The sequence below is a fragment of the Phalacrocorax aristotelis genome, chromosome 10 (assembly GCF_949628215.1).
Source record: "Phalacrocorax aristotelis chromosome 10, bGulAri2.1, whole genome shotgun sequence".
Classification (NCBI taxonomy): domain Eukaryota; kingdom Metazoa; phylum Chordata; class Aves; order Suliformes; family Phalacrocoracidae; genus Phalacrocorax; species Phalacrocorax aristotelis.
The window spans coordinates 26,599,954-26,623,807 of NC_134285.1; the positions used below are offsets into that span (position 1 = coordinate 26,599,954).

A 23,854-nucleotide genomic window follows, 5' to 3' on the forward strand; every position below is an offset into this window, starting at 1 on the left:
GGACAAAAAATGAGATTCAAAGTCAAAGATCTGAGAGATCTTAGCATAAATCAAACTCATCTCATGTAATGCAGAATCAGATCCACAATGTGTTACAATACCTGTTTTCTCACAGTTCTGATCCCTTAGACTTGTTCCTGTTCCCCAAGAAAAGCCAGTCACAGTGTTCACTGTAACTGTTTGGGGTGGTGGATGCTGTAGGACATGTCATGTCCAGACTGACAGCTGCTCCAAACACGTGATGACACTAAAAAGTTGTCATTGGCTTAGCGACTCTGTGAGTTGCTCCTTTCCCCTTTGGCTAAGCAGCCTTGGCATCTCAGAAGAATGGGTGAGTTTGAACAAGGGAGGGTCTCCCTTTTGCTGCTGGAGTTGAAGCTGAAGCTGGAACTGAAGCTTCCTCCACTTCCACAGGCAGTGCTGCAGCTGGACACATACAGCCACCCATGGATCACCATGACCTACAGCCAGGCAGAAGCTCCAGCTGCAGTGATATCTGCCTCCTCTTGTGGTGGCAACAAAAATTGCAAGGTTTAGAAAACCCCTGGTGAGTTTCTGTCTATGCCGAAATCTGAGGGTGCACGGCTATGCTGGGGCTAAAGCTTCTGTCTGGCTTAGTGATGCTCTTGACTCTGAACATAGTGTAATGGTTAGGGCTCACCACGTCTGCTTCTTGCTCTTTGGTCCATGAGTCCTCAAGCACAGCACCTCCTCCGGAAGTCAGACATGAGTGGAAGACCTAGTTATAAAGAGTGTATTTCCTACAGTGTTTCAAAAGGCCTGGGGAGAAATCTGGACTATATACTGAAAATATCCCTGTTTGAAGCTATGACCTGGAAAAAATAAATAATGGTGACCTGTCCAAATTGAATCTATGAAGCTTTAACAATGCTGACCCATGAATTTTGATAAATATACTTCTACTATTAATAAAGGCACTCAGGTGCTCAACCATTGAAGGAGGTATAAAAGCTTTCTGGCTGAGCAGCAGCAATGCACATTTTGCTGTATTGCTTTCCATAAATCCATAGTTGGGTTCTTCTTGGCCATGTGCAAAGGTCTCTGGAGAGCATGGAGCTGGCAGAGTCTGCTCCTGTATCTCTGGTCCTGTTACAAGAAGTTAAGAAGTGGTGCTGGATGGAAAACTGTATGTTTTAACCATCTCCATATAGATTCTCATTGAGTTCTGTCTACCCAGCAGCTCATTGCCTACTTGAAGTCACTGTGACAGGGGATCTGGAAAGGAAGAGTATAATGAAGGACCATGTCCCAGGAATATGGACCAAAGATCTGCTGTTAGAGTTGCACACTTTAGCTTTTGACAGAAACGTCAGATGACTGCAGCAGACTGGTGAGAGGCTATTTGATGTAGTCTGTGGAGCTTTACTATATGCAGCTTTCAGTGTTATTCACAAATGGTGAGGAGGTCAATCATTTCAGTGTAGATAAATAAGGTGACACAGATAGGAAAATATGACCTAAACCAGAGGAGGCTTAACTTAAACTGGCTGTTACAGCTCAGGAAAAAGATGCTGGAGTCCTCATTGATGGCTCACCAAAATTGTGGCCTTGATGTGCAGCAAAAAGCCAGCAAAATGTGGTGATGTCATCAGGAAGGGCTTGGGCTCTCAAAACAAGAAAAAGGGCATTTTTTTGTGATGTGTAACAGATTGGTGCACCCACATCTCTGCCGTTCTGGCCTCTGAATCTAAGGACATAGTGGACTTAGAGTCCTGAGCAGAGCAACTGAGATGATCAAGGGGATAGGGCAGGTGCAGCATGAGGAGGTCTTGGGAGGGCTGGGATTTTTCTCTGGAGAAGGGGGAGCAGAAAGGGCCAACTCTACAAAATCACAAATTGAATGTGGACCAGGTGCTCACCAGATTCTGCATGACTAGAATTAGAAGCCATCGATTAATTTGGTAGATTGGTTTAAAATGGATTAAAAGGACTTTATATGGGGCAGGAGGGAGAATGAACTTCTGGAACTTGCTGCCACAGGAGGCTGTGGAAACAAATAGGATCAGCAGGTTTATAAAGGGTATAGAAAATTCATGAACATCAGGTCAACAGACAGATGCTGAAGGCAACAGGCAGGAATGTACCCTCTGGAATTGCTATTACTGCTGGTGTGGATGCTGGAGGAGCACAATTAAAAATGGCTAGGCTAGTGTGCTGTCCCCAGAGGGCATCTCCTGTGGCTGAAAACAACAGTGGAAGAGAGGAACCAATGATGTGACCAGCAGAACATTTCTTATGTTCTCTGTGTCACCATCCGTAAGAAAATTCAGATGATCTCAGGTGGTTAGTGTGTGGTAGGAAGACAGGGCAACCCTCAGGAAGAAAATTTTTGCAATTCTATTCACTTTCCGACACTGTAGTGAAGACCTCACAAATCCCAGCCACAAAAAGAAGGTGGAAAACCAGTGCAAAGTAGGTGTAGAAATCTTCTGCTGTTTAGTTGTGATGAATGGCTCCAAAACAGAGGTGATGACGCTGAGAAGGCATCAGTGGCCAACATTGTGTTACCACAGATCTGCTCCTTCTCCTCACAGATATAAAATCCAGGACCTGGATTCTGTTGTGACATCTCCAAGGGTGGGGGGGATTTGTGGTATTTCATGCCTTTTCGGTCATGGGAGCTCACAGAACAAGACCTGGGTTCCTCACAGGTCAGCTTTGAGTGGGATCAGGAAAAAGGTTGTCTAAGATGTTGCTTGCAATGTTAAACATTTTGTGATGGCAAAGGAGAGCAGACTGTTTGAAGTTCTGCAAATATTTGGTTTTATCAGTCCCATCCTCTCTGGAGGGCCTTGTATAGCTGTGCTTGATGCAGCTGCTCCACTGGGAGCAGTCTCTGCTTCTAGGACAGGAAGAAGAGAAAATATTTGAAGTCCTTCATAAAAATTATCATTTTATTGAAGGCTGAATCTATTTTCTGCCTTCTTCCAGGACCACTTTTCCTTTTCCCACTAGCAAAACAGCCAGCGGATAAGGTGGGAGGATCCTAAAAAGTGCGGATTAAAGTATATTTCAATCATTCCAGTATTTTCAGACTGAAAAAATGCCCCTTTACCTCAGCAACTGATGGAAGCCATCTCCACACAGCCAGTATCTTTGAGAAGTGTTGGAGGGTGGTGGGGTCACAGAAACAAGACAATAGGGTCTTTTATCATTAGCAGGGTAAAAGGAGGTAACTAAGGAGCCATAAACCAGTCAACTTCAAATCCGAAAAAAACAGTGGGACATTTAATCAAAGAGACGAGTAATAACTATGGCCATTGCCAAGAATTAATCATTTCAGATGAGTCTGTTTTCCCTCTGTGACAGATTCCAGTCCTTGGTTCAACATTATTATTCACTGTTCCTTCATCAATAACTTATTTGTTATAATGGAGAACGCGCTTGTTAAATTCTCAGACATGCCTGGGCTGGAAGGGCTGTGAGCACCCCAAAGCACTGGGATAAAATTCAAAATTATCTAGACAAATCAGAAAGAACAATTCAGTGTGGAAAATCTGACATTTAGGGAAGAGTAACTGTCCAACCACAAGGCAAACAAACCGCTTACGCAGCAGTTTCTCAGCAAAAGACCTATCGGCTGCACCAATCATTAGTTACGCTATTGGCATATTGAATGTCAATATGGGATGTATAAACAGAAGAATAGTTTGTAAAACAAATTATGTTTTCCTTCATCTCTCCAGCAAAAGGATCCCTCAACTGGTGTCCTAAGATCAGTGTCTAATAATAAACCAATTCTGTATCTTCCCACTGCTTCTCTGATAAATTTTGAATGGGAAATTCCTGGTAAACTCCCCTAGGATGCTTGACCTTCTCCAGAAGTATGTACTTCTGTGTCCCTTTCCAGGACACGCTCTCTAGGGCCATGACTTTTTATCAGATGCTAATAAGAGTAGTATCCAAGCTACCTGGCCAATGCTGTTTGCAACCTCTCAAGAGACTGGTAAAAGAGTTGTGATCAGGTAAGTCATAACCATCAAGCTTATTTCCTGATGCCATTTTAGTTCCTCTTTCAATAAAAATGAACTCTGAGAAGCCACTTGCCTTGGTGACTATCATATAACAAAATATGGTGTTGTTCTGTGGGTATCTTTGAACCATAAGCATGATGCTTTGTCCATCAAGAATAAATGTTGATGAGCGGTGAGAAAGGCCTCCAGGCAGTAGAGACATCAGACTGGGCTTCTGTCTCACCTAAGACGTTCATCTTCCTTCTTCCCCTGAAGCTGCCTACTGTGACTCTGCCTGCTGAGCACTGCCATGGCCTGGGCTGGGGAGCTTTGCCCCCAGATTCCACTTCCTCCACGTTGCCTAGTGTAATTTCAGGCTGCCACTGCTGTGGCAATGCAGAGATTACCTCCACCTCACCAGCACCAGGGCTACAGCAATACAAGTGGCAAAACCAACCTGGGCAGGCAGTGCAGGAAATGTTTGGCCTGCCCTGCTCTAGACCACTGCCACTGCACTGCCTGCAGGTCCCAAGGCAGCTGGGCAGGAACTCTAGCTCATGGAGAGCCAAGCTGCAGAAAGCTGCTGCCAGCATGTCTGGCCCGTGGGGCAGGCTGTGTCCTGAGGCACATGAGGCCATGGCCACCAAGGGATGCCCAGTGAAGTGAGCCTGAGGCTCACATGTCCCTGTGCTATGGGCCAGGAGGCATGGGATGCCTGGCTGCTGGGGCACCCAGTACTGGAAATGGGCTGCTGGGGAGGGCTCCTGCTCCCCACTGAGATGGTCCCCAGTGTGCTCGGGACCTGGGGCTGGCTGGAAGCCTGCCTCTCCCTGCCCGGGGCTCCAGCTCAGCCCTGCAGGCAGGACCAAGGCTTGGCCCCCTGCACCCTCTGCCTGGCCCTGATAAAGCACCATGGCTTGAGGTCCCCACCTTGTGGTAGCAGGGACAAAAGGCTGGGATAAAACTCATCCTGCCTCTTCAGAGCTCAGCAGTTCTTTGGCCAGACAGAACCCTGGGAAAGCACCGCAGAGACAGGACACTGCCCACTGTCACATGTGTCCTGCCTAAGGACAGACGTGGTAGGGGAGTGGTTGGAAGTGAAGCCTGGCAGAGGCAGTGGTGACAGCTGCCAACCCCTTCCCCTCCACACACGTACTGTCCCCTGCATTGCTCTTACACTTTGCCTTTTATGCACACACCATGTGCGTAAGGACCTTATGAGGGCCCTCTGTTGCCAGGTTTGGAACATCCCAAGTCTGTGCTGGATTTGATGCTGGCTCTTCCCAGTGCTTTACACACTAGTACACACCACCTTGCACACCTGTGTGCCCTGACCCCCCCACCATGACCCTGCTTCTTCCGAGCTCTCCAGGGAGCAGAGGCTCTCTGTTGAGCAGAATTGTGCCCACAGCTATATCTGGGTAATGTCAGCTGGAAGGGTGGAACCTGCTCCAACACCCTGCTCCGTGCAAAGGTACATCAGGTTGGTCAGTGATGCCCTGACCAGCTTTGTCTTCCCCTCCTCACCATGCCCAGGTGTGGTGGGCATATGAGGTCATGACACCTGTGGTGCTTTGCAGGAGAAACCCTGGGGGATGGAGGGCAACCCTCTCCCTCTGGGGTTATCTGGGGTCTCTCCTGCCTCTGGTATGTTCACTGATGGTGACTGGAGGCCGTGGGACTGGGGCAAGTGTTCATCTTTTGCAAGTGCCAGGAACCAAAGGGACCCATAGCAAGCTCAGCTTGGTTCCATGCTCTGGCTTTGCTGCACCAGCTGCCCTGCAGCTTTCTCAAACCTTAACCCCAGCACTGAGCACCAGCCCTGGCAGGGACAGGGCAGCCTTACTCAGCACCTGGCAGGTCGTAGTCCCCCAGGACTATCTGCTGCCCCATCTCCCACCACACCCACAGCTGGAGGAGAGCCCATGATCTCCTTAATCAGCCACTGGCAGCCCACCCCTGCCACAGCTGTCCCACTGCAGGCTGTGATAAAGGCCAGGGGCTGTGCAGACATCAGCACTATGGCACCCAGCACCGCTTTGCTGCCTGCACTTCTTTTACTGCCCTGACACCCCCTACCCCACTATGGTTCAGGGCCCAAAGAACAGGACCTGGAACTGAGCCCCATCTGCTCCCCTTGCAGCCCCCCATGCCTGCTAGCCCCTCAGGACCCTTCCAAAGTGACACCTCAGCAATGCAGCATTAGGGGGAAACAGAAGTCCTACAATGCCACACAGCCCTGCATGCTGGGGATGCACAGAAAGATGCCCTTGCACTTGGAGGTCTTCAGGGTGTCCTCATTGTCCCACTACACAGAGGGTCACAGGCACTGGGAGCCCCTGTTCCCCGCAGTCTTCCACAAGCACTTCCAGGACAAGATGTTCTCCAAAAATTTGTCCCAAACAGGGGCGAGGGATGCACAGGGTGCATGGGACAAGACGGGATCCCAGCATGGTGCTCTGGTGAGAGAGCTGGGACAATCTGGGGCTGCAGGGAGCTCCCAAGGGCCAGAGTCTGGCTGCTCTCCCTGAATCTTTCCCCTCCACCAGTGCCTGGAAATGCTCTGCTTGCTCCCAGATATCCACAGCTGGCAGAGCAGTGTCTGCCTGCTAGGCACCACCACCCAAACGCTGCCTCTCTCAGAGACAGCAAAACCAGACCCTATTTCCTCCATGTGCCCACCTGACAGGGGCAACCCCCCATTCGGGCCCCTGGAGCAGATCCCTCCTGTTCCCTCCCGGCAGGCAGCAACAAGAGCAGGACACCAGGGCTGGAGCACAAATGCAACAGACTTTATTTCAGATCATTTGTCTGCTTGCTGTTGGAGGGCTGGCAGTGGGTTGGGTCCAGCTCTAGCCATGGTGCCGTCTTAACGGTACTTGGCAGTCAGCTCCTTGGCTACGGCACACATGAACTTGTCCAGGGAAGCATGGACCTCCGGAGTCAGGAGAGTGGGGTGGTGGATGGCCACCACCACCAGGAAGCAGTGGCCCAGCAGCTGAAAAGGCAAAAGGAGATAATGAGCAAGAGGGAGAGGCGAGGGGGTAGCCAAGGGGGTGCAGGAGGGGAGCTGGGCTGGTCACCCCTTCCCAGATACTCACTTTGAAGTTGACAGGGTCCACACGGAGCTTTTGGGCGTGGAGGTCGCTGAGCTTGGAGAGGGCACCTGCGATGTCATCAATGTGGTTGGCAGCCTCAACCAGTGCAGCTGCTACCTTCTTGCCATGCGCCTTGATCTGAGCAGAGCCATGGTGCAGGTCAAAGTGGGGGAAGTAGGTCTTGGTCTGGGGGTAGGCCGTGAACATCCTGGAGGACAGAGGGGGGTCAGGGACAGATGGGGACAGATGAGACAGGAACAGAGTCACATAGGACAGGGAGAGTTGTGGATAGGGAGGGGATGGAGGCAGATGGGAGGGAGTCAGGGACAGACAGCAGAGGGGATGATGATGGGGATGGACACATACCTCTCCAGGGTCTCGGCACCATAGGCCTCGGCACTGCCACCCACTTTGGCGAACACGCCCTTCACGTTGGTCTTGTCACTGGCAGACAGCACCATGGTGTCACCTCGCGTTGGCAGCCCCCAGCACGGGTGACCCCACCAGCCGCCGCCGCCCTTATATGCCGTGCCGGAGCACCGCCCTCCCGCCATGGCCCGCCCCACTCCCGGCCCCGGCCCCGGTCCTGGCCCCGCCGGCTCTGGGCCCCGGCCAGACGGGGCCGCTGCCAGCCTTCCCCCCCCACCCCGCCAGCGCCGCGCCCCGCTCCTCCCCGCGGCACGCCATCGCCTCCGGGCCCGGCTGGAGGGGTCTCTGCCCCCTCGGCACCAGCTGGGTCTTGGGTCAGCGTTAGGGTTAGAGCTTGCACCAGTGCGGGCTGGGTGGTCCGTCCCCTCTGGCACAGGCTGACTGCAGGGTTAGGCTTAGGTTTAGGTTAAGGCTTAGGTTTAGGCTTAGGTTTAGGGTCTGTACTGGCATGGGCTGAGGTTACGGCCTGCACTAGCATGGGTGGAGGAGACCCTATGTGTCCCCTCCTGGCACAGGCTGGTTTCAGGACTTGGAGTGGGGTACCAGCTGAGGTCCCCCTGGCACCGGCAACTCTGGCACAGCCTTGATGTGCCCTGGCAGGATGGTGGGGACAGCGGCATGGGGGTTCTAACTTCAATAGCATGGTGGGAGTCTGTACCCCACGGACTGAGCCTGCCACATGCAGCCCATGGGCACCTGCAGTTACAGCCTGACTCATACAGCACAGCCTCCACACACACACATGAACTGCCCCGGTACACACACTGCCCTTATATGCACTGCCGTCTAACATGGTCCCTACACATACACCATCCTTGCACATGCACACACTGCCCCTATACGCACACTGCTGTCCCACACAGCCGCTATACACACAGCCACTCATCCACACTGCCCCACTGCACCTACTGCTCTCGTTCCCTCAGCGCACCCTAAACTGGTGTACCCCGAAGTGTGTGTCCTCTTTACCCCCTGCTCTGCGAACCACAGTCACATACCTTTGCGTACAGACCCCAGAGCTCCCCTGCCCCAGCGCTCTCTCCTGTGCATGTGCTGTGCTAGCCCCAGTGCTGTGGGGGGACTGGGTGACCCTGACACCGAGTGTCCCACTTGGCAGAGCCATGGGGATCAGCACCAGGTACTGATGCAAGCACTGGCCTACAGCAGCAGGAGCTCACAGCCAAGGAAGGAAGGTGCACAGGGCCACAGCAGCCCATGGCCGGCCCTGTGTGCCCCAAACGATGAAGGTGAGGAAGGCAAGAAAGGCAAGGAAAATGAGGAGGGTGAGAAGGGTGAGGGGGCCTGCAGTGCTTCCAGTATGTTCGAGAGCTGGCGCAGGCAGGCAGGGGACAGTTCACACCCATGTTTCCTCCATGGCTGACGGTTCTTATCATTTGTGTTTGGGGGAGATTAGCTTGAGCTGGCACTATTTCAGCACAGGGAAGGGGGGGAGGATGGTGGGGCAGATCTGGGAAGCAGAGCCCAGGGAAACAGTGGTGGGGCAGTGTGTCTGCTGCCTATGCATGCATCACAGGGGGCAAACTGCAAAGGTAGAAGATCCCTTCAAACTGGTGACACAAGAATAAATGGGTGTAAATGCACATGAGGACGCTGGGATGTAGGCTGAGATGTTTCTGAGGATGGAGGAAAAGTGCTGTGGGTTCATGAGTCCACTTGCAGGAGCAGGCGCCAGCATGGCCCAGGGACTCCCAGCCTTGTGTTTCTCTGCATGCAGAGTCCCTGCATACCCAGTGCCTGGCTGCTGCCTGCACTTGGCCACTGCAGGCACCACTCTCCTAATGCATCATCTCTCATCCCACAAGAATGCTCATCTGGTCCCTCTGGTGTCACTGCGCAGAGCAAACCCAGGGCTAGTTTAATATCTTACAACCCATCACCTGTAATCTAAAACAATGATATTTTAAAATTGATGCTCCAAAACCCTGAAACCAGTAGCCCTGTGCTGGACTGCAGCTCTGCCCGCCCCACTCTCACCTTGCCCAGGCACCAAGGGAAGAGCAGATACCCGGGGCTGGTGTGGGGGCACTTTCCTGGCAGTCAACAGGGATTTATGCCTCAGGGGCTTGGGTTCAATGATAGTGTTTGTTGGTGGTCTGTGGTGGATTATCTTCCACACCATGAACTAGTCTGATTGCCTGTGGAGCTCATGCAGGCACCTAGCTCCCACAGCATCCCCAGTGAAGTCCTAAACTGCCATCATGATAGATGGAGCCAGGAGGGATTAATCCTACAGCCCCCTGGAGAGCCCTTTGAAAGGGGATGCAAGAACCACATTTTGCTTAGCACATCCTTCCACCTCGCTGTCTAGAGGGATGCAGGCACAGTGAAGTGACAGGCTGAGCTCCATTTTCCGGATCTTGCTACCAGCATTGGCTGCACCCCAAGCTGGGGCAGGGTGGAAGTAGGCAGGGCCCTGGGGGGCACCCAGGGAGCCCATGGCCAGTGCTGTTCCCCTGTACCATGGCTGGCCTCACCTTCCTCTGATGGGAGCACCACAACACCCCAGCCCACCCCAGCCCCCAGCCCCGGCACAGACAGAGACGGTGCTGCAGCAAAGGTGTCTTTATTGATGGCATCTGGGCAGGGCTGACAGCTTATCTGTACTTCTCGGCCAGCACGGCAGCCACGGCCGTCAGAAACTTGTCGAAGGCGACGTGTACCTCCGGGGTGTATTCTTGGCCCAGGTGCACGGCCAGCACCACCTGGAAGCACTGCGCCAGCAGCTGCAAGGCAAAACAGGGCTCAGCACCGCTGCTATGGCCCCTGTCCCCCCATCTAGTCCCCGGTCCCTTGTCCCCTATCCCCTGTCCCCCATCCCCCGTCCCCCATCCCCTGCCTGCCTTGAAGTTGACGGGGTCAACGCGCAGATTGTAGGCATGCAGGTTGCTGAGGTCAGCCAGGGTCTGGCGGAGGTTGTCCAGGTTCTGAATGGCATTGCCCAAGGCAGTCACCACCTTCTTGCCATGGTTGCGGATCTGCTCAGAGCCGTGGTGCAGGTCAAAGTGGGGGAAGTAGGTCTTGGTCTTGGGGTAGACCAGGAACATCCTGCCGGAGTGGGATGGTCAGTGCTGCTAACTCCTGGCTGGACCCCCACAACCAGCCCCCTGTGGGGCTCCCACCTGCTCACCCCCCTTGCCCATGGGGTCCCCGAGCCCAGCCTGCACCTGGTCAGGGTCTCCTCTCCCATTTCATCTTTGGCGCTCTCCACCTTCTGCCAGACACCCCTGACCAGTGCTGCTTCTTCAGCACCCAGCATGGTGGCGGCTGGTGTCAGTAAGCAGGTCTCGGTGGCAGTGACGCCTGCCAGGACGCCCTCTTATAGCGGCCAGCACCTCCACCCTGGCCTTATCTTATCGGCACTGAGGGGCAGGGGGGTGTGGCTGTGCAGCCCTGTGCCCAGGGAGTGGCTGCGGTGCTGTCTTGGGGGGCCCCAGCTGCCCTGGGGGGCCCAGCCCTGATGAGGCCCCGAGTGGGGCTGGCTGCCCTGCCTTGGCCTGCCCCACTGCACCAGGCCCATGCCAGGCTGGGCCCTGGGGGCAGTGCCTGGCTGGGCTGCCCTGTGGTCAACAGCAGCCATGGGCACATCCTGTGGGCATCACAGCCTCGGTCTTGCTGGCCAGTGAGTCTTCAGGCCTCCCATTGGGATGCTTGTGAGGCCTGGGCTTCTTCCCTTCTTCTCACCCTGGCGTGTGCTCCTGCCTTTCCCTGTAAATGCTGGGATATCCAGCAGGGCATATGGTGGTTGGTGACTGTCACATCCTTCGCTCAGCCTCTGTACGAAGTCATTGGTACAAATTTGGGGTTAGGGACAGACCAGGTGCTGAGCTACCATCTAAGTTGTGGATTTAAATGTTCAGGTTACCTGAGACCCACAAATGTAGAATGTTTTAAAAACTACTGTGGTACACTGGCTGACAGGATTAGAGCGATTTGGTGATTTCAGAGCTTCTGCAACGTCTCTGTCCCCCTTGTCCAAACACAGTCCTGGAATTTTGTAAATGAGATGAAGACCACAGCTTGCAGTGCCAGTTGAGGTTGTCGACCAGAGTTTTCTTAGGACTTTACACCCACCTTTTCATGTCAGAAGTCCTCTGAGACAGGCATGGCCAGTGAATGTAAACTGATAAGTAATTTCTTCACAGCAGCTCCCATCATGCTGTCTTTTAGATTTTTGATCAAGCCAGCCCTGATAACACACTGATGTTCTGGCTTTTGCTGAGCAGTTTTTGCACAGCACCAGGACTGTCTCTGCTTCTCATGCTGTCCCCCCAGGGAACAAATTTTGGGGTGCATGATACACTGGGATGGGACACAACCAGGCAGACGACCCCAGCTAACCAAAGAGGCATTGCATACCATATAAATCCATGCTTAGCAATAAAAGGGAAAAGAGGGTGGTTTAGGGAGTTTTAGGGGAGTTACCATCTTTTTTTGCTCAGGGACTGGCTGGGCATTGGTCTACTGAGAGGAGGTGGTGAGCGATTGCCTTTGCATCACCTGTTTTGTTTTTGTTTCTTCCCTCTTTTTCCACTTATCCTTCACTTATTAAACAACTATTTCTGTTTGTTTTCTTGTTTGATCTTGACTCCCAAGTTTTCTTGCTTTTATTCTTCCTTTCCTCTTCTCCTCATCCCACTGAGGGGGCAGAGTGAGTGAGTGACTGTGTAGTGCTTAGCTGCCCACCAGGGTTAACCCACAACAGGTATGTATGGAGCATCCCTGCAGTCCCCCCAGGGTGACCATTAGTTCCATCCTCTTCCCCGTCACTGCTTTGCAAAGAAACCCCTGGAATTTTTGATCCCCCAGATACTATCAACTCTGATCTCCAGTGACCACTAGCATTCCCAATTTCAAATGTGTGTAAAGTTCCCTGTATATAAATAAGAGATGTCAAGCTGAAGGCATGGTCCCTTTACCAAACCTGCCTAACAGGTATGATAGCCCAAGGTGTTCAGAAAACAGATCAGATACCTTGTCCATACCCCATGGAGGGGAGGGTGAGAAGACAATGCCCAGCATTGCTCTGGGCACATCACAACATATGGCAATGCAGGTTTTGTTCACAACAGGCTGTGTTGGGTTTTGGACAGGCCAAACAAAAAGCCTGGGTCCATTCAATATCCTAGCAGGATAAAAGGCTGTTTCCTGGTCTGCCTGGAAACAGTCTTTGGTGGATATACCTTTGGTGAGCAGTAGCAGTCACAGGGCTCTAGCCTGTTCTGGGCTTCTGCTCAGTGTTATGTTATTCTGACTGAATATTATGTTATGTTATTCCCATTGAATTTACACAGATTAGCACATGAATTAGTACATCAATTCACACAGCTTAGTATTTTCCCCTCCATATTGTGTAGACATTTCAGAACACCCCTACCTGACCAGTAAGGTGTAGGAGGAACACATGGAGATGAAAGCACAGAGACCATAGCTCACATTTGAATTATTTATTAGGTTTTGCAGATGACCAAGCCCCTGCATAGGGGATTTGAGAGGACTGCATAGGAAGGGGTGAACACCCCAGAGCCTGGCAGCTGGCATGTGCCATGGATGTGCATCCCTCATCCCCTGTGGAGGCTGTTTATCTGTACTTCTCAGTCAGAACAGAGGAAACGCTGGACAGGAACTTGTCCCACGCAGCATGAACTTCTGGGGTGAAGTCACTGGGATAGCGGGCAGCCACAGAGCACAGGATACAGTGGGAAAGCAGCTGTAAGAAAAAACAAGATGAAATCCATTGTAATAAGTAACAGTTGTCAGTCTAGGGGTTTGCAAGGCACCTTAGTCCCAGCATGCTCTGGGATGGCAATTACATGCCCCAACCAGGTAGTGCTGCTGCCTGATGCTATGAGTGAAGAAGCAGAGTTGCCTCTGGTATAGGGCAAAAGGCACCTCTTGATACCACTCCCTTTTTCCAAATGTCCCTTCCTTCTGCCCCAAAGGGAAATGCAACAGAGTGGAAGTGTTTAGAATTTACTTTGTTCAAGACAGGTGATATAACTTGACTTGTGAGGGAGGTTCATCAATTACAACAAAGGCAGCAGAGACTCAAGTCTGTCTAACACAAACCATAGGAGCCCCCTGAGTAGTTTTTTGCTCGAGCTAGACCAGATCTTTCATCAAAAGATCCAATCTCAGGTTAAAAAATCAGGTGGGGAACAAGCTGTGACAAGAGTCAACAAGGCTGTGCAGTGCAGTCAGGTATCAAGCTGCTGTTAGCCAAAAAGATCGGTGGTCACTAATTCTGTGATGGTAGTTTTCATCCCTGAAAGTCTCTGTGCTCACTCACCTTGAAGTTCACTGGGTCCACCCTGAGGATGTAAGCATGCAGCTCACTGAGTTTGGCCAAAGCACCTCTAATGTCGTCAATATGCTTCACAGCTTCCCCGATAGCATTCATGACCTTGGAGCCATGACCACGAAGCTGAGCTGAGCCTTGGCTGAGATCAAAGTGAGGGAAGTAGGTTTTTGTCTGGGGATAGCTGGAGAAAAGCCTGGAGGAGAACATGAGAATGAGATTCGGCAGTGGAAATGACATGCATGAGACAATAAAACCTCAGAGCAAGTGCAGTGTAAACCTGCCAGCTAAAGAATTGCATTCCTTCAGTGGTTGTAACAGAATTTTGGGATCTTGAAGCCTGCATCAAGGTCATCTTTCTGCTCTTAAACCTCTCCTGCAGTATGTGCAGATTAGTCAGAGAGCTAGTCTGTATGTACTAGAGAAGAATAAGTTAAAATAAGTTAAAAATAATTTTAAACTCAATGCATTTTTTGGTTTTGGGGGGGTGTTTTAAAATAAATAATAGCCTCATATTGTCACTACATTTCCTATATTACATTGTAAGCCAGTTTGCAGGATCTTCAAACTCTTATGAGCTGAATGAACCAGAATCAACATGAGTGGTACACAGAGTCCTGGAAGGTGGAGCACAATATTTTATCTTGAGCTGTAAATAACGTTTAAGTAACTTTGAAAAACATAATAATTTCTGAACAATTTCCAGACTATTATCCCTTTTGTGCCAGCTTGCCTGATTTGTATGAACTTTGGATTACTGTGCTATACTTCAAGCAGGGGATCCAGTCGTCTTGTTTCCTAACAGTTTGTTACTTATCAACTGGAACAATGAAACATGAGTATCCAGTGAATTTAGTGGACAGCTATTCTCTTAATGCCTAGAAATTGCAAGAGAAATTGTATCACTTATACAGAAATTGCATCACTTGTACGATAAACCACTTCAAGTTAATTTCCTAACTGTGATAACTGTATTTCAGGACACTGAGTATGAATGACTTTGAATTCGTCACAAGAGCTCCTGGCTATGAATTCTTCTGAATTGCTATAATGGCAAATAAAATGTTAGAATTGCTTAGAAAATTAAGTTTTGCTGTGATATTTTGAAGACCTCTATTAGCATTTAGTAGCACAGATATAATTCCAGAAAATTACACACCAAACAACATAGAGGTCATCCATCAACTCTCACCAGTTCCAGTGTGCTCTCAATCATGGAAGTTTTACACGAGATGCATCTTAACAGCGAAGCCAGAGGAGGCACCCTCTTTGGAGGGCTCCTGGGGGACTTACCTCTCCAATGATTCTGCCCCAATGGCATCAGCTTGGGTAGCCACCTTTGCCCAGATGTTGACCACAGCGGCCTTCTCGGCTTGAGTCAGCGTCATTGTGCAGAAGGGTGCAGGCTCAGGCTCCTTGTAATGAACACTCAGAGCAGGTTTGGACTCATCGCTCTGGTGGCCCTGGTTATAAAGAGGAAGGGGAGAGCGGACCTTGGCGCCTGTCCACGTTCATTGGTCACTACAGGGGCCCACCCATGGAGGTGGGAGACTCTTATCTCCTCATGAAACAATGCCTATTTCAGCAAGGGTCAGTGCCTGGCCTCCTTGCTTGCTGGTGTTATCAGCTTCTTGCTTCTTAACGTAATGGCCGTGTGGCCAAAGGAAATTGTCTGGACACATATTGATACGTGAACAGAGAGATACTGCTGGAACATTCCAGCAACTGAGCACATCTTTAAGCTAAGGAGCATACGGACTTCAGGCATACTAAGGAGCTTGGAGAAAAATCTGCATTTTCTCCCTTGCCTCACAGACGTGAACCCAAGACTCTGGGGTCTTCTGCAGCATATCATACACTTCCAGTATATGTGGCTGCCACATGGCCCAATATTTCATATTAAATGATTCCTAAGTAGTGCTAGAGACAGGCTGCGAGACGCATGGTATAGTTCAGAGTAAGGGTGAGACCCTTGTTTTTTGAGAATCAGTGGAGATTTTGCCATTTGCTTCAGCACTGCCAGGACTTCACTTTCTCAGACTCTTGCAAAGAATGAGACACACATTCCACAATTGATATTGCTTATAACAGCACCGGTAGTAATGATTTCTATGAGTACACGAAGAGGAAGCTTATGAAATTGAGTATGGCCCTAGAAAAAAGCGTGTGTGTGTGTGTGTGAGAAAGTCCAGTCAGACTTTTTTTTTTATCACTAAATGCTTCACACTATTTGTCTTTGATTTCTAGTTCCATGATTCTTACTGTTAGTTATCCCTTGTACTGTAAAATAGCCCTCAGCACCACAGCCAGTGCTGGTGTGTGTGGTGCTACATGCTGGACATGCATGGAATAGCCTGGTCCCACAATAGATGGCTTGCAGCTTCAGGGAACAGGCACACTTGATGGATGAAGGACCAGACATGCAATGGGAAGACCAGCACAGGTCTGTAATCACAGATAAGTAGGCAAAGTGTCAAAGAAATACTCTACTGGAGATGGTCGCTGCTGAACCTCAGGGAATTAATATCCTGCTAGCACATGAAGCAGAGGTAAATCTCTCTGCCACCCTGATAAACTACAGCAGCCATACACATCATGACTGGGCTCTGGCAGCCATGGACGGAAAGCTGGTTGGTACAGTCAGAGGTCAAATAGTGTTCTCTGCCCAAATAGCATTGCACACTTGCACTGGGGAGGTTGGTATGTATAAGCCTGATTCCTTGCCAAGATGTCTGTGTTGCAAAGTGATGCTACTGGCAGCTACAGAGGATGCTCCCCAGACATGGTTGTCCTGCTGAGAGGAACGTCCTTCCAGGGGTCTAATGATACTTGGGTCACGTGTGCATTGGAGTATGTCCAGCCTATGGTTATCTGTACTGAAGCAGCAATGCGGTGCAATCACACCACCCAGCCCCAATAAATGTCACACAGGAGCATGCACCAAGCTTGGAGACTCTCTTGGGAGCCATGGTGCAGCTGTGCTATGCTGCTGGGCAGGGGAACCTGACTGCCAGCTGATGTTGGCTTTGAGGTGGGAGCTAGGCTCCCATGTGTGCTGTGCTTATGGTGGGGATTTCTTCTGTGCCTTCACATGGGGACAGTTCTCTCCTCTCTGGGCATACGCTACAGCCTGGAGAAGTTGGTACACTCACTACAAACAGACCCCACTCTCCTGGGGTTGTGGTTCTGCCAATATGTCCTTGGGTCAGGTGGGAATGAAGCAGTGGTGCTAGAGAAGTGGTAGAGATGGAGTCAGACAGCTGTATTTATCCTCTGGTATCCCTGGTGTCCTGGTGGCTGCAGTGGCACTCGCAGAAGAGCTCTGACGCACCCCTGATGCTTTGCACTGGGCTCTGAATTTCAGCCTCCCTGCATGTGAGCTGTCACAAGAAGCAGGAAAAACCTCGTGCTTTCCCAAAGGGCAGGCACAAGCACTTGATGCTTCTTGGTCTGCAAGCCTGGCTGGGTTTGGTGATCTTGTGTTGTCATCCCCTCTGTGCAGGCCAACACTTTATCTGTGATTTAATTTAAGATTGTGTTCAGTACCACAGCTCCCTCCTCAGCCCTCCTGCCCACTGGCTGGGTGGCTGAGTAATGTACTTCTCTTAGTACCTCACTTTAGGAGGGGATTCAAGAGGGTACTCACCAGAGACCTAGTGAAGGCAATCACTTTATAATAAGGAATATTATCAGAGTGCTCTTTGTATATCCTGCCTTTGATAAATGCCATATGGACATGTCCAATGAAAACCCAGAATTAACTCTGTCTGGCTATACGGATGCAGTGCAGAGCAGTATCCCATTAAATGTGCCATTGAAGGCATGGGCAGTGGTCCTTCAGTCAGGGCACAGGGAAAGGTGGTATTCAGTTTATACAGCTTAAATGGATGGAGGTATCAAGGCAGGCTGTATTCATCATACTTTGCTACATGCATTTTTAAAAACTTGCAGTTTTCCCACAGAAAAGTCACTTTGAAAATAAAGATGTTATTGTTAAATATACTTTTGTATGTTTTTGTCTCCTCCCCAGAGTCCTGCCTCTTACATTGCCTGCCACATAGCTGTGCTCCAAGCCCTCCTCAGTGAGAGTGCTTTTAATCAGAGACTCAGTCAATGCATGATGGAAATGACTGTGACCCAGATATACCCAGGGATAAGGCAGAGACCATCAGCGCTCCTTCCTATTTTGCTGCCCATTGTTTAACCTGAACATTGATCCTCCATGACTGTAGGATTAAGGTCTGTGTAGACATGAGGATCAGAGTGATGCCCACACAGGAGAGTTCATCATCGCTGAAAACTTTACGAAATTTGAATTAATTTTCTGGGAGTTACTCTTGCAGTATCACAAAAGCCAGAGCAGCCAAAAGATGATAGTGGTTTGCCAGAAGGAGCTCACCGCTTGCCCAGGATCAGGGCCACGCTGAGGGTGGCTGCAGGAACTCCTCAGGAACATAACTGGTGGGAGAAGCGTGATCCTCGGCCACGTGCCACAAGGTGACATGGAGAGTGACCATCTCTGTCCTCATGTGGACCTCTCAGCCAAGTTCCTCCATACCAGTGCTCCAGCTGCCCACTGGGTATTGAGACATGGAGATCCTGGCCTGAGCAACGCAAGGAGCTGGACAACAAGATTGCTGGTGTTCCCCTGGTCACAGGACTGATACTGAAGCTACGTGAAACCCCTTTGTATTTCCACCTTTGTGAAACCCCACCAGACCTGCCTTCCTCTCTTGCTGCTGCTTCTCATAGTCATGATTCATAGACCTGTAGAAGAAAGTCCACCCCTGGGCAGATGATGAATCTTTGTGATGAATCTTTGTAATTAACCTGTGAAATGTCACCAAAGGTGATTTTTAGTAATAACATAGGTCTTTTTAAATCCTGTTCCAAAAGTAGGCTGCCAGAGTTTCTCATTTTAAAAGGCAGAAGAGAGTAACAGGCCTGTTTCTTCATTATAAAAGCAGCCCTGACTGTAAATCCAGTGACTGATTGAATGGCACCTCTGAGATCAGGGATAATTTCCCCAGGGGCCTGTATTCTCCATGGGGACTGCCTCCCCCTCAAAAGGAATTCTGTGGATAAGGTGGCACATATGACTGCTCTAACTCTGAAAATTTTGTGCTTATTAAGTTTTGTAAAGCTTAAAAAGGGCATCCAAGTCCTGGCTTTATTCTTTGATTTTCTACCAGCTTGCAACATTTTGCTTTAACTAAACCACAGCCTCCAAGAGCTCAAAATGACAAATATGTCTGCAATTTATTATTTAAGAAAGTACAATTATGCTTTGAAGCAGACACACTGGGAGATTTTAACATAGCTGCCCAGTGCTGGTGCATGGGGAATGCTCTGCCGTGATAATACGACTGCTCTTTAATCACCCTCAGACAACTTTCCCCCTTCAGTGACACCTTCTCTTTCTGCAGTTATCACTGGCCTTGTGGAGGATGGCCCTGCAGATTACACCCGCACTGCATGAGCTTATCTCCCTCTTTAGCCATCCACCTCTGCCCCATATCCCCACAGGGAATTGCTGAGCAACATCTAGAGCGGGGATATCTCAGAGCATTCAAATATTCATATAGTGCAATCAAATGCAGAAGAATTTCCATGCAAAACCCAGGACATCCTCTAACAGAATAGCTGATAATTTTCTGATCTCGGTTAAACACAAAATAAGACGAATGCACCAAGACAGCTGCCAATATTACTCTCACAAATCTAGAGGCAGGAGTAAGTTTACAGGAACCACAAGACAAGTTGTATCAGTGCTGTAAAGCAACCTGAGGTCTTGCAGTGAACGTGAGAAAGAAGATGAAGCACACCTTTACAGGAGCATGGGGAGTCAAAAGGTCCCACTTCCACAGCCTGCCTCCTGCAGGCATCCTGTAATGGCAAACCTGCAAGGAAGTGATGAGCCCTCGCTGCCATTTGCCAGAATCACTAAAAACAACCCAAAAAGACCAGTGCAAAGAAATGGGAACAGGTGGCCCAGGCCTCTAGCAGCCCCTGCATGAGGGCTCCAGGGCCAGCACCATGGCTGGGGGCCTGGGGGGGGCCGCCACACACAAGCTGGACACATGACTGAACTGGGGGTCCTGGACCATGCTGGGGGCATTGGGCAGAGCTGGCTGTGGGTAGGTGAAGCACTGGAATAAACTGGGGGTGCCAGAAATGGGGAGTGGTGTCCACGGGAATGTGAAGTACTGGTCTGAATTGGGAACACTGGGCTGACTGAGGGAAGTGCTGGGTTGGGGTGAGGGTGGGGTGCTGGGCTGAACTCCAAATCATCTGCTGAAGCGGGACTGCTGGTAGGGCGTGACGAGGTGGTCTGAACTGTGAGCACTGGTCTGTAGCGGAGGACGGGGCTGCGGGGCGTGAGCGGCTGGTCTAAACTGGGGGCACTGGGTTGCAGTGGGGGACAGGGCTACAAGGCGCTGGTGCCAGCCGCCCTCTGCCCGCAGCCCCGGCCCCGCACAGGTAGCTCCGCCCCGCCGGCAGCCGGGAGTCGCGAGCCGGGCCCGGGTCGCGGGCGGAAGCGGAAGGCGGCCGCGGCGGGCCCCCTTCCTGCGTGCCGTGCCGTGCCGTGCCGTGCCGTGCCGGCATGGGCGAGAGCACCAGCCCCATCAGCGTTATCCTGGTGAGCTCGGGCAGCCGCGGCAACAAGCTGCTCTTCCGCTTTCCCTTCCAGCGCGGCGCCGAGCACCCCGCCGCGCAGGCCAGTAAGTGCGCGACGCCGCGGGCTGTGGCCCGGCCTAGGGACTGCGGCTGCCCCGCGCCCTGGGGACCTCCGCCGGGGGCTGCTGCAGCCCGTGGGGGCCGGGCACCCCCACAGCCCCCTGCGGGGTCCTGGTATTACCCACACAGCCCCTGTGGGGGCCTGGCACCCCCTTCCCCATACCTTCAACCGTCCGCGCTCCTCAGGGACCTCGTACCCCCCCCAGGTGCCCTGGCACCCCTCACACACACACACGCCTAACACCCCATGTTAACTGGACCATGTTATTGTCAGGTGTTGTTATCGGCCTTATGGCTGCTCCTGGATCAGATAAAGTGATGTGGGTTTTAAGAGCGGTAGGTGAAGGAGGAGGCAGGGCAAGGAGTGAAGGCCACCGATTTGGGAGAGGGGATTCAGAAGACACTAAGTGAGCTTTAACCGATAGTGGGTAAAACCTAAGAGACTTCAGTCCCTTGTGTTGGAAAATGGGGTGGGGGAGGTTTCATTTCTTCCAGAAAATAGGAACATGGGACTGTTCAGGTGCCAGTTGGCAGCTGTGGAGCCAGTGGTGGATGTACCTTTTCCTCCCGCATTCCTGATCTGGGGCCATGCGTGGACCTGCCTGCAGCCAGGGAGTCCCTGGGGCCTGAGGCGAGGTGGCTGTGCCCGTGGCGCTGCGGTCAGGGTCAGTGTCCCACCTGGCCTCGCTGGTGGGTGAGTGTCATGCTGCCTGGCTAAAGGTGCTGCAGAGTGTTGAGGCTGTTTGACTTGGATTGCTTGCTAGCTGCCATGTATCACGAGAGGTTTGACACCCCTGTTTAGGTTGTGAGTCACTTGTTACCAAAAGAGAATCGCCTTCAAACCCCTTTTTGTTTTTATAGGTCAAATCTGAAAACATCAATTTTTTTTGGTTGTCCACTTCTCTCCTGCCCGCCTCCTGCCTGCCTTTTTGTTGGTAAAGGATTTCAGTATTGCAGGAGGGGCTGTTGGAGCATTATCATTGTCCTGAAACCTGAGCAATGATGAAGAGAATGCATTGGTTGGAATTTTATTTTCCACGCTCTCTCAAACTGCAAACTGTTAGCTGGCACTTGAGAGAAAAGTTGTTTCTGTGAATGTTTTGCTTTTTAAATCCCCATAAGATGTAAACCTCTTTCTCTTACATTTTGATGTGTTTTTAAGTGAGAATAGAAAAAACAAGATCTGGTACTTCTACCTGAAAGGGAAGGGGTGCTTTCTGCTTTTACTATTACTTTTTTTAGGTCACTGTTATAGATAATTTTAAGAAGGGCACAGACAAGTATTTTCTTAATGCACAAGTATTCTCTTAAGGCACTTATTTTAATGAACATTTTAAGGAGATTGTTTGTTGAAAGAGCTGTCTTTAATCTGTATTGCAGGTAAACCAAGGAGTCGATATGCTGTGAATAGCTCTGGTGACACCACAGAAGATCAAGATGGCGACTCCAGGTAGGGGAAAACATTTCTCCTTGCCTAAGAGTTTGAAAGAGTGGAGAGATGGCCTCTTGCTCTCTTGCCTGCTAGTTCAGTAGGCAAATTCTCTTGGACTGTACAGAAAACGACCTCCCCAAAAATGTTGTAATGTCAAGTTATGAACAAATTAGTGCTTAGTAATGAGGAATTTCTAATGAGGGAATGCTACAGGATCTATTGTTTTCTGGGCAAGGCATAAGTCAGGTATTTTGTGCTCATTAGAAAGGCAGTAGTACTCTTTCAAAGCTTAGGAGTATTAATACTTAGGCAAAATTCCACTTTTTTTTACCTGCCTACCTCTAACTGGATATATTTTTCAGTTGCTGCAAATTCTTCCCTACCTCATGTAACTGTCATATGGAATTGCTGTGCACTAATGAATAACTAATTTTGTTTCCCCAGATATAGCTGCCCTTCTGTCTGTAGAATGAAATAGTAGCTCAAAAGGAGACTGAGACTTAAAGATAATTTTTGAGTTACAGGAAATCAGGGTAACAAACGCACTGAAAATAGGCATTGTGTTGTTCAGCATGCATGTATGTACGAATGGAACATCTAATTATTTATGTAGAAAATTTGAAATCTGCATGATTCTAAATTTATCACTATCAGATATGAGACAAATTTGGGAAAGGAAAAGTTTTTTTTGTCTGTTGGCCCATAGTTCAGTTGCAGATCTTTTTTGTGATATGTGTTTTAATCTCCAATATCAATAAAACAGGGCAGTTGCTGTTCTTTTCTCACATAGGAGAAAAAAAGAAGTACTCATCACTTGCCCCCAGAAAGGAGTTCAGATTCCAGGGCTGGGATCTTACGACAACACATTTTGCTTGATATTATTTTTATCTCTTGCCTCTTCTCATACCTTTGAAACCTTCAGTTGCAGCCTCTGTCGTGTCTCCAGTGACTGGAGTACAATACAGGGCACAACTCCAGTAGGACCAAGATGTGGTTTTTTTAAGCTTGGTAATTGGTGAATGGCATTTCAGACTGTGCTGTGGATGGCAGCTAGTATGCACATTAGGAAGGCTCAGTGCACATGTTTGCTGGTTATCTTAGGGATTTTTTGGTTGCTGTTCAAAACCCTGGCTCTAGTATTTCCCTAGATAGGTTAAGATGGTGTTGGAATGGTACTTCTGTACCTTCTTGTTGCCTCTGCCATTTTGGCAGGTTGGACAAAGCACTTAATACTGAGCTGTTGGCTGTGGTGCTGAATTAGTGTGATGCAATATGGGGCTACTACAGTGATGTAAGAAAAGCTTTTATCATTTCAAATTATGGTCAGATGAGAAAACTGCTAGAATTTTCCTGAAACTGTTTTTAAGTAAATTAAGTAGTGGTTTTAAGGCAGGTCCTGCCTGACCAACCTGATCTCCTTCTATGACCAGTTGACCTGCCTAGTGGATGAGGGAAAAGCTGTGGATGTTGTCTACCTGGACTTTAGTAAAGCCTTTGACACTGTCTCCCACAGCATCCTCCTAGAGAAGATGGAGGCTCACGGCTTAGACATGTACTCTTTGCTGGGTAAAAAACTGGCTGGATGGCCGAGCCCAGAGAATTGTGGTGAATGGAGCTGAATCCGGTTGGTGGCTTGTCACAAGCAGTGTTCCCCAGGGCTTAGTGTTGGGGCCAGTCTTGTTTAATATCTTTATCAATGATCTGAAGGAGGGGACTGAGTGTGCCCTCAGTAAGTCTGCAGATGACACCCTACTGGGTGGGAGTGTTGATCTGCTGGAGGGTAGGAAGGTTCTGCAGAAGGATCTGGCCAGGCTGGATCGATGGACTGAGGCCCAGTGTATGAGGTTTAACAAGGCCAAGTTCTGGG

The 23,854-nt window shown here is 50.1% G+C and overlaps 4 protein-coding genes across 29 annotated transcripts in view; 1 reads left to right on the forward strand and 3 right to left on the reverse strand.

The window, feature by feature from the left end:
* Positions 1–6,745: 6,745 nt before the first annotated feature.
* Positions 6,746–7,670, reverse strand: LOC142062912 (hemoglobin subunit alpha-A). The gene is made up of 3 exons (XM_075106127.1): positions 7,439–7,670; positions 7,076–7,280; positions 6,746–6,972 (listed from the first exon to the last, which is right to left on the reverse strand). Exons 1-3 carry the CDS (start codon positions 7,624–7,626, stop codon positions 6,844–6,846), a joined length of 522 nt encoding a protein of 173 aa, XP_074962228.1. The 5' UTR covers positions 7,627–7,670; the 3' UTR covers positions 6,746–6,843.
* A 2,399-nt stretch (positions 7,671–10,069) lies between these two features.
* LOC142062913 (hemoglobin subunit alpha-D) lies at positions 10,070–10,954 on the reverse strand. The gene is made up of 3 exons (XM_075106128.1): positions 10,687–10,954; positions 10,363–10,567; positions 10,070–10,245 (listed from the first exon to the last, which is right to left on the reverse strand). The coding sequence occupies exons 1-3, from the start codon at positions 10,776–10,778 to the stop codon at positions 10,117–10,119; spliced, it is 426 nt and encodes a 141-aa protein (XP_074962229.1). The 5' UTR covers positions 10,779–10,954; the 3' UTR covers positions 10,070–10,116.
* A 1,997-nt stretch (positions 10,955–12,951) lies between these two features.
* Positions 12,952–15,275, reverse strand: LOC142062915 (hemoglobin subunit pi). The gene is made up of 3 exons (XM_075106129.1): positions 15,111–15,275; positions 13,809–14,013; positions 12,952–13,229 (listed from the first exon to the last, which is right to left on the reverse strand). Exons 1-3 carry the CDS (start codon positions 15,203–15,205, stop codon positions 13,101–13,103), a joined length of 429 nt encoding a protein of 142 aa, XP_074962230.1. The 5' UTR covers positions 15,206–15,275; the 3' UTR covers positions 12,952–13,100.
* Positions 15,276–20,110: 4,835 nt separating this feature from the next.
* NPRL3 (NPR3 like, GATOR1 complex subunit) overlaps positions 20,111–23,854 on the forward strand; it is a 47,192-nt gene continuing 43,448 nt past the window's right edge. For 2 of the 26 annotated variants that reach the window (XM_075106154.1, XM_075106150.1), the window contains exons 1-2: positions 20,131–20,539; positions 21,936–22,005. Coding sequence is in view for 7 of the 26 variants with exons in the window: in XM_075106150.1 (XP_074962251.1) it covers positions 20,422–20,539; positions 21,936–22,005 (188 nt within the window). In the remaining 19 variants the exon portion in view is untranslated. Of the gene's footprint in view, positions 21,250–21,935; positions 22,006–23,854 lie in introns of all 26 variants that reach the window. The other 24 variants (XM_075106151.1, XM_075106146.1, XM_075106171.1 and 21 more) reach the window with 21 other exon arrangements.

Excerpts from the sequence above, each read along its gene's own strand:
- LOC142062912 (XM_075106127.1), bottom strand. The coding sequence starts at position 7,626 with ATGGCGGGAGGGCGGTGCTCCGGCACGGCATATAAGGGCGGCGGCGGC. Across the intron at positions 7,281-7,438 it reads GGTGCCGAGACCCTGGAGAG|GATGTTCACGGCCTACCCCC; the intron begins GTATGTGTCCAT and ends TCTGTCCTCCAG. Across the intron at positions 6,973-7,075 it reads TGGACCCTGTCAACTTCAAA|CTGCTGGGCCACTGCTTCCT; the intron begins GTGAGTATCTGG and ends TTGCCTTTTCAG.
- LOC142062913 (XM_075106128.1), bottom strand. The coding sequence starts at position 10,778 with ATGCTGGGTGCTGAAGAAGCAGCACTGGTCAGGGGTGTCTGGCAGAAG. Across the intron at positions 10,568-10,686 it reads GGAGAGGAGACCCTGACCAG|GATGTTCCTGGTCTACCCCA; the intron begins GTGCAGGCTGGG and ends CCACTCCGGCAG. Across the intron at positions 10,246-10,362 it reads TTGACCCCGTCAACTTCAAG|CTGCTGGCGCAGTGCTTCCA; the intron begins GCAGGCAGGGGA and ends TTTGCCTTGCAG.
- LOC142062915 (XM_075106129.1), bottom strand. The coding sequence starts at position 15,205 with ATGACGCTGACTCAAGCCGAGAAGGCCGCTGTGGTCAACATCTGGGCA. Across the intron at positions 14,014-15,110 it reads GGGGCAGAATCATTGGAGAG|GCTTTTCTCCAGCTATCCCC; the intron begins GTAAGTCCCCCA and ends GTTCTCCTCCAG. Across the intron at positions 13,230-13,808 it reads TGGACCCAGTGAACTTCAAG|CTGCTTTCCCACTGTATCCT; the intron begins GTGAGTGAGCAC and ends TTTTTCTTACAG.